The sequence below is a fragment of the Maylandia zebra genome, unplaced genomic scaffold (assembly GCF_041146795.1).
Source record: "Maylandia zebra isolate NMK-2024a unplaced genomic scaffold, Mzebra_GT3a scaffold03, whole genome shotgun sequence".
NCBI lineage: Eukaryota > Metazoa > Chordata > Actinopteri > Cichliformes > Cichlidae > Maylandia > Maylandia zebra.
In genome coordinates, this window is record NW_027490033.1 from 652,387 (window position 1) to 667,569 (window position 15,183).

At 43.7% G+C, this 15,183-nt stretch overlaps 2 protein-coding genes across 2 annotated transcripts in view; both read right to left on the reverse strand.

Annotated features, from left to right (window-relative positions):
* Positions 1-15,183, reverse strand: part of LOC112432436 (protein NLRC3) — a 3,307,575-nt gene that overhangs the window by 578,520 nt on the left and 2,713,872 nt on the right. The window lies entirely within an intron of this gene.
* LOC143415759 (uncharacterized) lies at positions 4,735-10,465 on the reverse strand. Its single transcript, XM_076881184.1, has 7 exons — positions 10,408-10,465; positions 7,318-7,635; positions 7,125-7,196; positions 6,907-7,025; positions 6,763-6,823; positions 6,578-6,672; positions 4,735-6,142 (listed from the first exon to the last, which is right to left on the reverse strand). The coding sequence occupies exons 2-7, from the start codon at positions 7,351-7,353 to the stop codon at positions 5,161-5,163; spliced, it is 1,365 nt and encodes a 454-aa protein (XP_076737299.1). The 5' UTR covers positions 7,354-7,635; positions 10,408-10,465; the 3' UTR covers positions 4,735-5,160.

Genomic DNA, 15,183 nt, shown 5'->3' on the forward strand with positions numbered 1-15,183 from the left:
ACACCTCCAGGCTGTGTACTAGAAGAAGTATACTAGATGGCGGCGCGCACAGACGCAGCGGCTCTATGCTCTCCACTTGGGTGCCTTTCTTTTTTGTTTCTCCACTTTTTCTTCTTCTTTTGTTTTCCTTATTGTGAAGCCAAATTTTCCTACAACCATCTGGAATTATGCAAGATTGGATATAACAGCCAGATCCCCATTACCAGTGATTATCAGAGGGTGCACAACATCCCCCCGGAGATAGCGAGAACATCGGGTGCTCCGTGGATTGTTATCGGCTCTGCCAAGAAACGCAGGCAGCGGAAGGAACGCAAACAAAAGCGGGGATGCCTGTCGGGCCTGCTGGCCAGGCTAAAGAAGCAGCCTTTCAAACCACCGCTCCCGAGCATCTTTCTGACCAGCGCACGGTCGGTCGTCAACAAAATAGATGAACTGAACCTACTTCTCGCCGCACAGCCAATCGTCCGTGACTGCTGTGTCCTGGCCGTCACGGAGACATGGCTCACTCCGCGAGGCTCCTGCCTACGACAGCCGTAACGCTCCGACAATCCATCAAGCGGTGGTAGCTTAGCAAAGTCGTACTGAAACATCTGACAGATTTTCGAGCGCCGTGCACATAAAATCGTTTCGAGGTCAGTAAACACAACCAGAGTTCATACATAAGGCACACGGGGTTATAAGGGGCTCTGTCGACTTTCAGAAAAATCAAAGGATTGATTTTAAGTGCGCCGTATTTTCCAAACAACACGGTAATAACGCCGGCCCGCTAGCATGCTCTACCAAAAATAGTGCTTTGTTGTGTATCTGACGGACGAAAGCTAAACCAGTTCCACACCACTGAAGCTGCAGCATTTTTACAAACCAGTTCTGGTTCATCCGTTTCATTTAGCGATCCACTTTCGCTCTTCTCATTCTGCGTCATCATCCAATTCCACCTGTGATCTTGTGTCACCATTGCTCTCTGAGCTTTGTGTTGCTTCTTCTGTCACCTGACAAATAGGACATACATGACAATAAGAATAAAATGTGGAGCTGCTTCAGTGTGTCTGTCACTTTGTGCAGATCTTGACTGATCAGTAATGTTTGTAGGCTGAGTGCATTTTTAAAACAAGTTGTGCAAACTGCACTACAAGGTGGAATATTTGCAAAATCATAACTATGACCTATGAATACGTCAGTGCCATTAAGATGAAATTCTTGTGTCACCAACATTTTAACGTTAGGCATATAATTCTAACAGCCTCTGTAAACTAATATCCTGGCTGCTCGAGGCTGCTGTTTTCTCTGACAGCTTCACTTAGATTAGAATTAGAAACGCTGCTCTGAGACTGAGAGAACTAACAGTGCTGCATGTTGTGCTGTTTCCAAAACACGTTATTCATGGTTACATACAGTTTTAGACTGATGTGGGCCAAAGCCTAGCATAGCCTGCAACGTTATTGTGACGGACACATTTTATGTGTCAGACCCAGGACCCTGAGCAGTTATGGACTAATATTATAATGTATGTATTTTGTATTGCTGTCCCTCGTTCTCCCTGCTTGTAGACGTGTGTGTGTGTGTGTGTGTGTGTGTGTGTGTGTGTGTGTGTGTGTGTGTGTGTGTGTGTGTGTGTGTGTGTGTGGCCCTGGCAGGTGATTAACCACACCTGCAGCTGATCAGGCCTGTCGGAGGAGCTATTTGAGAGTGTGGTGGAGCTCTCTCCGACGCTGGATCATTGCGTGGCTTCACGTCAGTCTCTCGACCAGTTCCTAGTTTGAGTCTGCTGCATTATTGTGTGTCTGACGGCTTCCTCTCTCTTATGTCCCCAGGAGTTACGGGGAGACGAGAGGACAGCGAGCACGGGGTGCTCATCACGGAGAAGCGGAGACAGGAGCACTAGCACTGGGAAGAGGACACGTCACGGGAGTCGGGAGAGCACGGGATTTATTGTCATGTCTGTCCATCGCTGTAAATAAACGCACTGCTTGTACATAGAGCACCGCGCCTGTGTCCTCCTTCCCTACACCCCCACGGTCTGCCAGCCAGACCGTGACATTATGAGTGAACTTGGCTTTAAGTGACTTACAGGTTTCTCTGAAAAATACTTTCTTATATCCAGGTTCTTCCTCTTTGCTGCCGTCCTCCTCTCCTCCTGGGAGCGCAGGCTTGCCGCTGCTAAAACTCAACAGAGCTCCCTGAAAGGTTCAGCCAATCACATTGGCCATATTTGTCACATGAGGTAGGACTCCAGTACAGGACGTAATTTAACTCTTTCGGCACCGCTGGGTGAATGAGACGTTGACAGATTTTTTTTTCTTCTTTCTATCAGGTTTACTTTTCTTTACTCGAAGAGATCAAATTATTGGTGAGGACAATTCAATAATCGCTGGATATTGGTGGGGACATGTCCCCTCCGTCCATGCCAAATCGACGCCCTTGCCCGAATCGATTCAATCCATGATTCGATTCGATTCGATTTGGGGAAATTTTGCCTCAGACAGTCAGCAATATTATAATTTAGATCATACCCCCCCCCACACACACACACACACACAGCCTTATGGGTACAGTAGTCTCCTGCTACACCTCCTTTTAGCTAAAGACATACTTCACAATGACTCACTCAGCTCACAAGAACAGGAATGCAGAGCATTATCAAACGTTAAAATGATACACATCTCTCACTTGTTCACTTACATTTAAACGAAACACATAATTGTAAACATCTCTAACAGCCTAAGCCAGCTTTGAATAGGGCCTGAATGGATAACTTCAGAGAATTACACATCCAATCTTACACGAGGTCTCACCGCTCGACCAGATCTGGTAACAGTCCCTGTTGGTGTGAGGTGGCTCCTATTTCTCCTTAGAAAACCTGTCTGTCTCTACCACATAAGATCTGGGAGCACTGGCAGGTCCAACTACTGCTCCAGTGGTTCCTTCAGTAGTAATCCACACCTTCTGTCCTGACTCTATGTCTGCGGTTGTAGTGTTTTGCCTGCTCACGCCTCCCCTCCTCATCCTTCTCGCGAAAAGCCTGTAGGTCGGGCCACTTTGGCACCAGCTTCGCAGCAGCTTGTGGCAGAGAGGTACGCAGGTGTCTCCCCATGAGCAACTGTGCCGGTGAGAGCCCATGTTCCAGTGGGGTGGCCCTGCACGCTAGCAGTGCTCTGCTGTAGTCACAGTCCTCTCAAGTCTTTAATGGTACGATCAGCGCGTTCTGCCTCCCCGTTGGCTTGGGGGTACCTGGGGCTGCTCGTTTCATGTGTGAACTGGTACTCTTTAGCAAAGTGCTTGAACTGTTCTGATGAAACTTGCGGCCTGTTGTCCGATACCACAGTTTCGGCAACTGCATGTCTTGCAAAGGCCTCTTTTATAGCATTAATAGTGACCTCTGCTGTTGTGTCTCTCAGTTCAGCAAGTACCAACGACCAGATTTGGTGTGTGGTAGTAACAGGCAAATTAACTTTTGTTTTTTAATGATTTGAATATATATGAATGCTTGTGCATAAATACACAAACAATACACATATGCTTTCATGCTTTCAATTGTGTCATTTACGTGATCTAGGTCAGCGGTCTCCAACCTTTTTTGCACCACCGACCGGTTTATGCCCGACAATATTTTCACGGACCGGCCTTTAAGGTGTCGCGGATAAATACAACAAAATAAAACTAGTACTGAAAAAAGAAGATTTATTCATAACACACGTGAAAAGACCCAGGAAAACCGAGTTAATGATAAAAACGATAACAAAATAACGCTGAAAAGCGATAAAAACCCTGAAAACCAGACATTTCACACCTGAGCCTCAACTCTCGCGGCCCGGTACCAAACGACTCACGGACCGGTACCAGTCCGAGGCCCGGGGGTTGGGGACCGCTGTTCTAGGTAGCTCTGTTTTGGAAGTTCAGTTCAAGCTAGAAATGTGCTTTGGAGTTTGTACGTGTTTTGTCTCTAGGGGCCACCACATATATTTCTATTTACATTCAGGTGACAGCAATCCATGGATGGTTTCGACATGCAAGAGGATATTTTCCCCGGTGCCCAGCGGGAGAAGACACTGCTTGCGATGTCGATGAGGTCCTGTGGCCAGACCCCAACAGACGGCGGGATCCATGAGCCCACGTATGCACAATTGTCATGATTTTTTGTGTGTACAGTATAGTGTTTTTTCTATTACTGTATTATGTTTGTGTTTTGCTTTATCTGAATTGATGGTGCTGCAGTGGACAATATTGAGTAGGCCTATTTGCTTTTTTTTGGTTGTTTGTGTCTCCTGAAAATGTGCCTTCAGAATAAACAATGACAATGAAAGACTGCAGTGTTTTATATGAAGTAGACTAGTGTGTCCCCCTGATCTGATCTGCATGTGATGCAAGTATGTGTCATTTTGTCAACAGAGTTACATCTTGACAGAGGAATGTTAGGTTTTGACAGCAGAGTTTCAGTTTGGCACAGATGTGAATGGTATATTTTGATGTGTCATGTTTACTTGTGTTTAGAGTTTTGGCACAATGAGCGACGTTTTGCAAAATGTGTTCAAGCAACGGGCAAAAACTGTAACATGTTTTTCACCAAAGATTTCAGCAATTATAAAAATTCAACTCAAGCTATTCAGCTATTAGCATTCACACTGCATTTTCTACAGGAAGTACATTTTATATACCAGTTTCAGTTCAAAGTGCATTAAAAATAATAAATAATTATTAAAAATAATACCATCAATATGTTACTGCACTACACTTACTGGACTTGTGGAAGTATTTTGAGAACCATAAGAGATTCTTACAAATGTTTGAAAGAAAAAAAATCTTTAACATAGCTGGAGACTCGTGTAGAAATATGAATGAGTTTATAAAGTTTCTGTCATGGTGTGCTGTGACAGGCAGGTAGTAGGACCCAAACACAGGACTCTTACGTGGAATGAAACTTGAATCGGCAGCTTTTATTGCTGGAAACTCAGGTGGACTCAAGAAACTACAAACTAAGAAACAAGAACTAGGAAAACAAATCAGGAACTATGAACAAGAATCAAGTAAAGAACACGGAGGAGAAAAAACACCCAGCCCACTGAAAACTAAAGAAACCCCCAAAAACATGAAGAACAATCATTAAGGAACATATTTACATATTTAGAGTTACTGCAACACCAACACTGGGTCACAGCTTCAGTGTCAGTCGGTGACTTTTGGTCTGCAACAGCAGCAGAACAGACTTCTCAGTCTTTTGAAGAAGCCCTTTTTCTTCTTCTTGCTCTGACGGTCTTCGGACTTCATGCTGGCTTCAGGTTCTGGAAAAGGTTCCTCAAAGGGAACATCAGGAACCGGCCCAATTTCAGAACAAGATCCGTTGATCATATGATCTTCACCTTCAACACAGGATTTGGACTCGCCATAGGGTTCCTCACAGGGAGCGTCGGGCTCTGCAACACTTTCTGACAGAGCTCCTTCGATCGTAAGGTCTCGAGTACTCAGACTGGATGCCCTTTCAGAAAGAAGTTCCTCACAGGGAACGTCGGGCTCTGCAACACTTTCTGACAGAGCTCCTTCGATCGTAAGGTCTCGAGTACTCAGACTGGATGCCCTTTCAGAAAGAAGTTCCTCACAGGGAACGTCGGGCTCTGGAACACTCTCTGACAGAGCTTCTTCGGCTGGTGGAACATTTGCCACTGAAAGGCCGTCAGAGGAGCGCTCACCATTTGTGCTCTTCACATCAGGACTTGAAGGGGGCTCAAAGATTTCACATATCCGGATCCTTGCTACATCAGCAATGGTCTTCAGCAACAGGGGTGCAAAGTTTGCAACTTGGATAGACAGAATTTCTTCAGGAAATTTCTGTCTAATCTCCGTCAGGATGCTGTCGACCAGATCGTCTCGGATAGAGCGGGTGAAGACGGCCTGTGTTTCCATCGCCGTGAGGCTCTTGGAGACACGATCTAAAGTGGCCTTGGTGACACTGGTGGAGAGGATACTTAGACTCTGGGAAGCCATGTTTAGGAGGGGACGAGGAGGAAGCTCCCAGAAGCCCTGGAGAACGCGGGGAACTACCTCGACCACTACCTCCTGCGCGGTGAGCAGTTTGCTGTTAGGCTGTTCCTGCTGCTTCTTTTTCAGGATTTCAACGTAATCCTTCACCGCGCTGAGGAGTTTAGGTGCTCTGTAGAAAAACATGATAAGAGTTATCTGTTAAACATATTCAAAGCATCATTTAAATATTGAAACACTGTAGCTGGACTGTTAACCCTGTAACCACCTTTGTATCATACATGAGTTTCTGAGACCTCGATCTCATCAACATGATCAATACTTGCTATAATTTCTAAATGTTGTGGACAAAACTCTTTTTTAGTCTAAAGTTAACATTGTCGTTAACAAAAAGTTGCCAAAAACACCCAGTGTATCAAATGTGATACAAACAATAAATACACAATAAAAGTAAATCATACACAACATGACATAGCAAAGAACTCATGTGTGGCTTTTGTTTAAAGGGTTAATAAACATCTCAGTTCCAAAGAATCTGAATTTTCTGGCTGTTTTTTGATGGGTTGGGTCTTACAGGGTTAATAACTGTATGTTACATGTGACTCACTGAAATTTAGGAGGTACGGCCTCTGGGAACTGAAGAAGCAACCTGGCTTCAAATTCAACGTCCCTCATTTTATTGCTGACGTTCACCGCCCACACCTGAAACAGAAAACACATTTACAGTGCGCTTATGTGTAAAGGTTATGTGCACGTAATGAAAAAAAAGTCTTGTGGGTTTTCTCGTCTTACCAGCCTTAGAAGAGGTTTGGCTTCCTCTTCGTCAAAATCCTCTAACTCAAACTCCCACAGCCTTCAAAAGAAAGCAAAGCAGAGGTTTTCTCTCAGCACTTACACGTCATCACAAACAGACTTTCAGGTGTGACAGTAACTCACTGCTCTCTGAGCGTCTCCCTGCTCTTCTCCACCAAAAGATCTCTCAGATCTTCAGCAGTGAGGTTCGGTGGAATTAGATCTTCCTGCTGAAGTCTGAGAAACTCCGTCATTATCGCAACCTAAAAGTAAAGGAGACATTTAATCACCACCACTCTCAGGTCCTCAGAAATGACCTGATATTTTCTGTCAGCTTTGGTTTGCATGAATCTGGGTCTAACCTGAGCCTTGTAGCCCGGAAGATACCAGCAGATCTTTACAGCTGTTTCATAAATCGGTGTGTTGAACAACACCTGTCAAAGAAATAGCAATTTAGTCATTGTTACTTAAAATGATTCTCAGTTTGTCAACTTTTAAAACGACATCAAATTCTTCAAATTACTGAAATGCAGTAAAAGCAAAAGCGTCACATACCCTGATAGGCTTATAGATTCCTTGACTCTTTTCCATTTAAACGTGTTCAAATCAAAGTCAGGAAGAAAAACGTCAACTGCTCTCCAACGATGGCGTACGGGGGATCTGGACCTGAAAATGCTCTCAGCTCGGTGGTCTCGCACAGATGAGCTCTTTTGACAGTCTGATGTTTATTTATGAATGCAGAATTTCTTGAGCAGTCACCATGGAAACTTGATGCAGCTTCATGTTGTTAAATTAAAAGTAAACACTGTGTATTTTGCACTACACTCCACTAAACTTATCATATAAGTAAATAAAGTGTGGGTTAGGTCCCTCCTGTGGAAAGAGCCACACAAACCGATGGATCAGAAAAGACAAAGTCAGCTACAGCATGCCTTTTCATATTATGTGCCTGCTTATCTCCATTTCTTTACAGTAGATGGGAACTTTTGCAGTAAAGCAATGGCTTACAAACAGTGGACCGTGGACTAATGCAGACATCTGAAGCCTGACAGCAGCTGGTATATACACAGCTTTGGACAAACTGGCCCTTTAAACAGCCCAGAGGAAGAAGAGACCTCTGCGTTATCAGTGCAGCCTAAAGCACAATAATAATAATACTATTAATATGATTTTTAGAGCAATAATGCCCCAAATAATGAAGTCATTAATTACACATCCGTCATGCTTCACAGGAGGTCAGGAGTGACCGATGAACGTGATGCTACATTAGAGTCTGTCCTATGAGTTCAGCAGGAGGAGGTGAACCCACAGCTGGGACCAGTTCTCTAGTGGGTCCAGTATCATACTTGTGTTCATCCTGGTCTGAACCTGGTCAGAAGAACTGACTTCACTTTTGAAAATTCAATACTTATAAAAGGTAACCCCAAACAGTCTACAACGGCTGTTTTCTGTCCACCGAAGCAAATTTGATTGACGAGGTTTTTGTACCTTCACTTCTCCAAAAAGCAAATAAAGAGATTAAACAAAGATTTACTGAACGACCGTCAGAATTCCCAGAGCTAACGTAGATCGCTTTATGCTCTTGAGTCAGGAGGGATAAGAAAAGTGACTGCAAACATTGTGGAACGATTCATAGCGTTTGATTGCTTGTGTGAATGTATTAAACAGGAAACCAGGAGCTGCAGAAACCCAGTAATGCTGAAGACGCATGCGTGTGCGTTTATTACAGGTTTTTCTGAATGCTTAAACCCTAACTGTGATTCTTACAGCACAATTCCTAAAACTATTGATACTTATAGCAAAACCACTCACTGAGTGTGCAAAACTAAAAGCACAAACACTGCTTTGCACTCAGTTTGCCATTTTGTAACACACACTTTGCAAACCTGTAGCTACAATCCACTGCACAGCACTCTTTTTGCAGAACTGTAAACACAACTCACTGCTTTGCACTCAATTTCCAAATGATCAACGCACTCCTAGCAAAACTATACACATTTATGGCCATTATTTACACTATTTTGTCAACTGTCTGGCACACTGCCACATGTGAAAGCTTTTTTAGATAATTAGTTCACTTTGCAATCAGCCTAAGCACTATGATACAGGTAAGCTCTGTGTGTGGAGTACAATGGAGGGAGCAGGAAGAGTGAGAGGAGGCCGAGGAAGAGGACGTGGAGGTGAAGAAGTAGGATGAAGAGGACGACAAGGACAAGGAGGAGCAAGAGGAGGACGAGGAGGGGGGAGAGGACGGGTAAGAAGAGTAAGAAATAGAATTGCTGATGACATCAGAGCTACAATAGTGGACCATGTCATCAACCGTGGAGTGACCCTGAGGGAAGCTGGCCAACGTTTTTTTTGTTTTTTTCTCAAACTTAAGTAACTGAAACCTTTCATTGAACTACAGCAGAAACAGATTGGAAATGCCAAGTTATTCTAACACTAGTGGACTTGTTAAACAAAACATTTGTTTCACTTCTTTCTCAACATGCAGCACCATTAAGAACAGTGGACCAGCATAGTTGGTCTGCATGAGCACACTTACTGCAACAGTTGTACATGCTGAAACTGGTTGCTGGCAGCTGATGTGAAGAAATGTCTGGACACATCAAAAGTTTTCTTTTTCATTTTCTTCCTCCCTTGGATAACATACACATGGCAAATAAAAACATGTAACTAGGGTGACGTGAAGTGTGTATCATCAGATTTAACTCAAATATAATGAGGCTGTCCATCTGTGAAGTAATTGTTCCTTCAAAAACCACTGTGACAACAGATTTTATTTCATTCATTTGATGGTTTTCTATTCTGTATACTGGAACTTTTTAATAGCCCCCCTGTCCACACATCCTTGACATGAGACTTTCTGCAGAGTTGCACATGATGAATGCACACAAAACTTAAAGTGTTGCTGTCATATTTTTTTGGATGTGGTTTGTTGTCATAATCAAGAACGTGTCTTATTTTTTATTTGTGTTGTTGCTGATCGGCCATTGGACTGCTGAGCCTGCAGTGAACAGCCAGTCACTGACTCTTGATGCTAGAGCAAGGACAACTGAGCTCTCTCTCTCTCTCTCTCTCTCTCTCTCTCTCTCTCTCTCTCTCTCTCTCTCTCTTTTAAATAAATAATACGTTCGAGCTGTTTATGTTTTTGACTTGTTATGGACTCTGACTGGCAATGGGAGGGCTGGCGGACTCATATTATGGAGGTGGAGGGTAGACACATTTTGTGTGCAAGAGACCACATACTACAGTGGTGATTGACACAGACTTCAATGGACATTTAGGTGAAGGGAACAGAGGTTATGAGGTGTTGGGTAGGTGTGGTGTTTAGGAGAGAAATCTAGAAAGACAGATGTGGGGCAGATTTTCCAAGTGGAAATGGCCGTGGTGCACACATACTTCAAGAACAGGGAGGAACTTGTAGAAATATATGAAAGTGGAGGAAGCTGCACACAGGGCAACTAAATATTATGCAGAAGGTGAAATCAAAAAGACAGGAGACAAGGAGGTGTCAGGGAGAATGCAGCTATGCAGCATCAAATGGTAGTTTGAAGGATGAGTTTGGACATCAAGAAGAGGAAGTGAGTGAAGGCAGAGACATGCAGGAGTATAAACAGGCTCTGGGTAGTAGGGAAGACTTACCAGATGGCTGGGATAGTACAGCTTTATTGAGATAAACTGCCAAGAAGGGGTTTGACGTCTTCTCTGCACAGAAGTGATTTTGAAAGTATTTGAAGGAAGAGATTTACAAAGAAAAAGAAGTGTAGTTAGCGAAATGAAGAAAATAGACCAAGAAACTGGGAGGCTAGGCATGTAGCAGAAAGAGGTGACAAAGGAAAAGGCTCAGTGCCACGTATGTGAAGCTGGACCCCAAGGAAATGAGGGAATGAGACTTGCTAGGCAGAGAGTGAGTTTGAATGGATGTTCAAACCCAAAAAAAAAAAAAGATATATTCACATAACGTAGATTGAAAGAAGCTGCAGGTGGCACAGCAGCTTTAATGTCTTCCAGACAGGAAGTTTTGGAAAGAAATATCATCATTTCCCAGATTTTACTATCTTAGTGTTCTGTAACAAAATCACTGTTGTGCGCATGGTGTTAGAGATGATGATGATTACAAACAAACTTAATGTGCTAGTCGTGCTTTTCTTGAGGGATTTGTCCTTCCACCAGTTTTCATGTCATTGGAATCATTTGTATTCACTGATTCTGGCACTTATTTCATCAAACCAAACTCCAAGTAAATACTTTCGGCTTTTTGGTTTTGTCAAACGAACTAATGTAAAGAATGCCTGGCTGTGCACTACACCACGCAGTGGGAATTTGTCTTCTCCAGTTAAATTCAGGATTAACTTGCTTTATAACACAGACCTCAAAAGTAACCGTTATAACCCCAAACACAAGAAAATGTGATCTACAGCACAGTGAGAACTGGCAACGCTTATCTGGAGGGGTCAGAGTGAATGAACTGGACACCTGTAGAAGCAGGATTTGATTTCCACTGATTTCCTTTCTGATCCGATACCAAGTAAAATTCAGGGTGGTATCGACGATACTGATCTGATACGATACTCTGAACAAAAACTTATTTTTTTTACTCTATCTTTTATTTTATCTCAAATTATAGCGTCGTAATGATCACAGGACATCAGATTACTTGTTCTTTTCACTTAATGATGCAGAATTATCATATAGAAATGAAAAACCTGAAGTTGTGGCTATTTGTTGCCTGCCTGCAGCATTAAAGGACTCCGTGAGAGACGTCTGTCTCGCCCTGGCAGCACCTCTCCCTCTCCTCCTCTTCAGTTCGCCTCAACATACGCTCGTCATATTCTGTGATATGATTCACTCTGAGGTGTTTGACCAGGTCAGCGGTGTTACCACAACACCTCACATTCTTGCCACATGTATGGCAAACCACGTCTCAGCTGTTCGTGGAGGTAAAATACGTCTGCACATGACTCTGTTTACGCTCAGCCATTGTTGTGAGTGTGCACGCCAAGGGGCCGGACACAATGACGGGTATCGGAGGAATCGATATTTCAGTATCGATCCGCACATCACTAGTTGAGATACGTTTTAAACTGGTCCAAAAAACAAATGCATATTTTCCCGAACCACTGTTCCTTGACTAAGGTGGATAACGTGATGAGGTCAAGGAAGGGTGTGACGGAGATTTGATTGAAAAACTTTGTCGTCCGTTAAAGTTTCACGTTGGCTTTTTCATCTTGAAAGCCCTCTCTGCTCGTGTCCAACCCGTGTGAACAATCACAGATGTGAGAAATGTAAACAAACCGTCCGCAGAACGCTGATCAGGTTATTTTAAGCGCAAGAAAACAAAAACGTTGCGCTCACCGTCGGCGTCACGGACGAGGCCTGGGGGTCCGGGCCCGTCCACAAAGGTCATTGTAACACAAATCATACGATTGCTAATGAAAATGCTATAAAGCTACATCGCAGATAAGTCTCTGGAGTAACAATCAAGGCCATGTTAGTTATTTGATGAATAGTATCTGTGCCACTCATGGCGCATGACTGAGGAGGACATTGACCTCTGCAAGTCAGGAAAGTCTGCTACTCATTGTATAAATATGAGATGTTTTTCAAAAACCAGCCAGCCATCATCTCGGAGGCTGACTCCAAAGTACCATCTCACTTCAAACTTGCAAAACAAGTCGAGTCGATGCGAGCGCACTGCTTGTTTCTAGTTAGTCTTTAAGGATGACAGCATTAGTCTGCTCCTTTGTATGAAAGAAAGTGAGTCGAGTCCATGTGGTCTGGCACCCACCCACATTTCTCTGCTAGTGATCCATGAGGACTCCACCTTGTTGCCAGTTCTCTTGTGTGGAAGCTTCAGGAAATGACAGCTTCACTCTGACGTGTGTGAGCTGTGTGAGGTCTGTGGTTAGAAGTTTACAGTGTTTGCTCTTTGTGTCGTCTGTAATATGCTCTATGGCTTTAAAAAAATGGCCACATGTTTCTGTAGCTGAATTTGTCCATCTCTGACCTTCTGAGACTGTATTTTCAAATAGGGACGTTCTGACTTTTCTTCACCTTGTACTTCATTCTGCAAATGTTTTATACTCTATTAGAGTTATTACATTATTCTGTTATGCTATAAAATCAACCCCCATATAAGATCGTACTTAAGAAATACATTTAAAAAACCTTCCTGTGCAAATAACCCAAGTTATCTAGAAGAAATAAAAACTGCACCGCAAACCAAACTCAGGTGTTCGACCTGTTGAGCTCGGGAAACTAACTGGTGTTTCATTTTAGTGAGTGCTTTGTTAGATTCCTTCATTTGAACCAAATGAAGTTGATTAAAGTTGATGCATTGATGTGTTTGAAGTGTTTTGTTAGTTGCGATGGATCTCCTGCTGTCTTTTTTCCTCATTATTAAAAGAGGATTTCTTTGAATTTCAAACATCCATTTCCTGTTTATCTGGTCCCGGGTCACAGGTGCAGCAGTCTAAGCAGAGAATCCCAGACCTCCCTAAACAACCACTTCCTCCAGCATATCCAGGACAATACTGAGGCATTCCCAGGCCTGCTGAGAGATATAACCTCTCTAGTGTGTCCTGGGTCTGCCCTGGAGACTCCTCCTCATGGGACAGGCCCCAAAAACCTCACCCAGGATATTTTTAATTAAAACATCACAAATAAGTCGTCAGGTCTGATGGTCACATTTGTGAGATTCAACCACCATAAAGCAGAGATCACACAGGACACACTGTGTAACCCTCAGCTCAGGTGTGTTCAGGACATTTGCTTGGAAGAAGCCGTCTGTGGATAAATCCTGCTCTCCACCTCAGCTGTCAGGTTTATCCAGAGAACGGCCGTCCTGACTTCCAGCAGCCCCACAGTCCTCGTTTCTAATAAACTGGCATCACTGAAATGAACCGTCTGCCTCGCTGTTCAATAATCTGCTCTTTGCCAATTTCCCAGCAGAAGCTTCCACTCATATCAGCATTTTTCTGTGATTCTCACATTAACTAAACATAAAAAGCTGAAGCCAACCTCAGAGTTCCCCGTAGTGAGGAAGAGTTTCCTCTGAGCCACAGCTGAGTTTGATGCGTCCACAAAGGAAGACTGACGGGAGGACGGACTCTGGGAGAAAGGCAGATATTAAAAGATATGAATACAAAGTACGCTGCAACAAACAGGACAGCAGATTATGAAGAGCGGTTAGACCTTCATGTGTCAGTCATTGAAATGTGATCAAAGTTACCTGTTTGACATCCTGATAGAAGAAAATCAGCTTCTTGGATCCGTTTGCAGCAAAGAATTCATGGATCAGACTGAACTGGAAGAATCAGACATTAATGACTCAAAGGTTCAACTCTGAGGAAGGATCACGTCTCTGAACTTACTCTGTCATCAGAGACGATGGCGTCTTCCACCGCTGCCTCCTCCAGGCTGCCGGCGTCGGCCAACCTGCTCATCAGGTATTTATGTCGGGCATCCAGAGCTGCCCGCCGTTCCTCCTTCACGGCTCTCGCCTGTTTGGCTACTTCTCTCCTCGCCTCATTGGACAGCAGCATCGTGCTTTTACCAGACACCTGGAGAAACATCAGCTCAGTCTACAGACGCAGAGACCAGTGAGAGCTTGGCCCAAACATCTGCAGGTTTCTGAGGACCACGTTTGACCCTGACTGGAGGCATCGATTCTGAGTGTGACTGCCTAAACTGAGCTACTGTCCCCCCTCCACTGAGACGTTGTCCTGTGATGTGTCATGGGGGGAAGTGTTCCTCACGGTTGGACTCGTGAGAAGTTCAGTCAGTTTATTCAAACTTTAAAAAGACGCATTTTCAGTCTCTGGATTTCAGCAGAAACAAATGTGAACACAGCACTTTTTGATTGAGTATAAAAGGATGAAAGAGTCAGTGATTAGTAACATTGTTGCTGACTGATGCTGTTGTAGAGCTGTCTTTGGATCCTCACCTTCCTGGAAGCCTTCCCTGGATTGCTCATATATCATTAACTTGTTTGTGTTCAGTAGAATCAGGTGTTGTGGATGCAGGTCGTAGCTGTGTGAGGCCTGTACAGTCAGCGCTGTGTGAGCGCTGTGTAACGTTAGCTTAGACTTCTTTCTGTTGTTATCATCCTTCAGGTTAATGTTGTTTTCATTATGCATCACAGGAAGTGTGGGTGGCTGTTAGCCTCACAGCTCATGGAGAGTTGCTGCTGCTCTGCCTCCTTTTTGATGTTTCTGCTCTTTGTGGCTTTGTGTTACTTTGTGTCGTGTCTGAAACAAAGTGAGTCCATGTTACTAACTGTAGTCGGCTCTCTGTCTCGTGCACAGCTGACTGTTGTCTGAATGAAAGTGTTTTTGTACTTTGTGTAATCTGTTGGGTCTTTGAGGCCTTTTTAAACAGCATATGAGCCATATGTATGTGTGTATATGAAAGGTTGTT

What these genes read in the sequence shown, in the direction of transcription:
- LOC143415759 (XM_076881184.1), bottom strand. Translation starts at nt 7,353, where the DNA reads ATGGAAAAGAGTCAAGGAATCTATAAGCCTATCAGG. An exon ending in TTCCGGGCTACAAGGCTCAG is followed by an intron (nt 7,026 to 7,124) that starts GTTAGACCCAGA and finishes CTTTACTTTTAG; the next exon opens with GTTGCGATAATGACGGAGTT. An exon ending in GCCGTACCTCCTAAATTTCA is followed by an intron (nt 6,143 to 6,577) that starts GTGAGTCACATG and finishes GTTTTTCTACAG; the next exon opens with AGCACCTAAACTCCTCAGCG.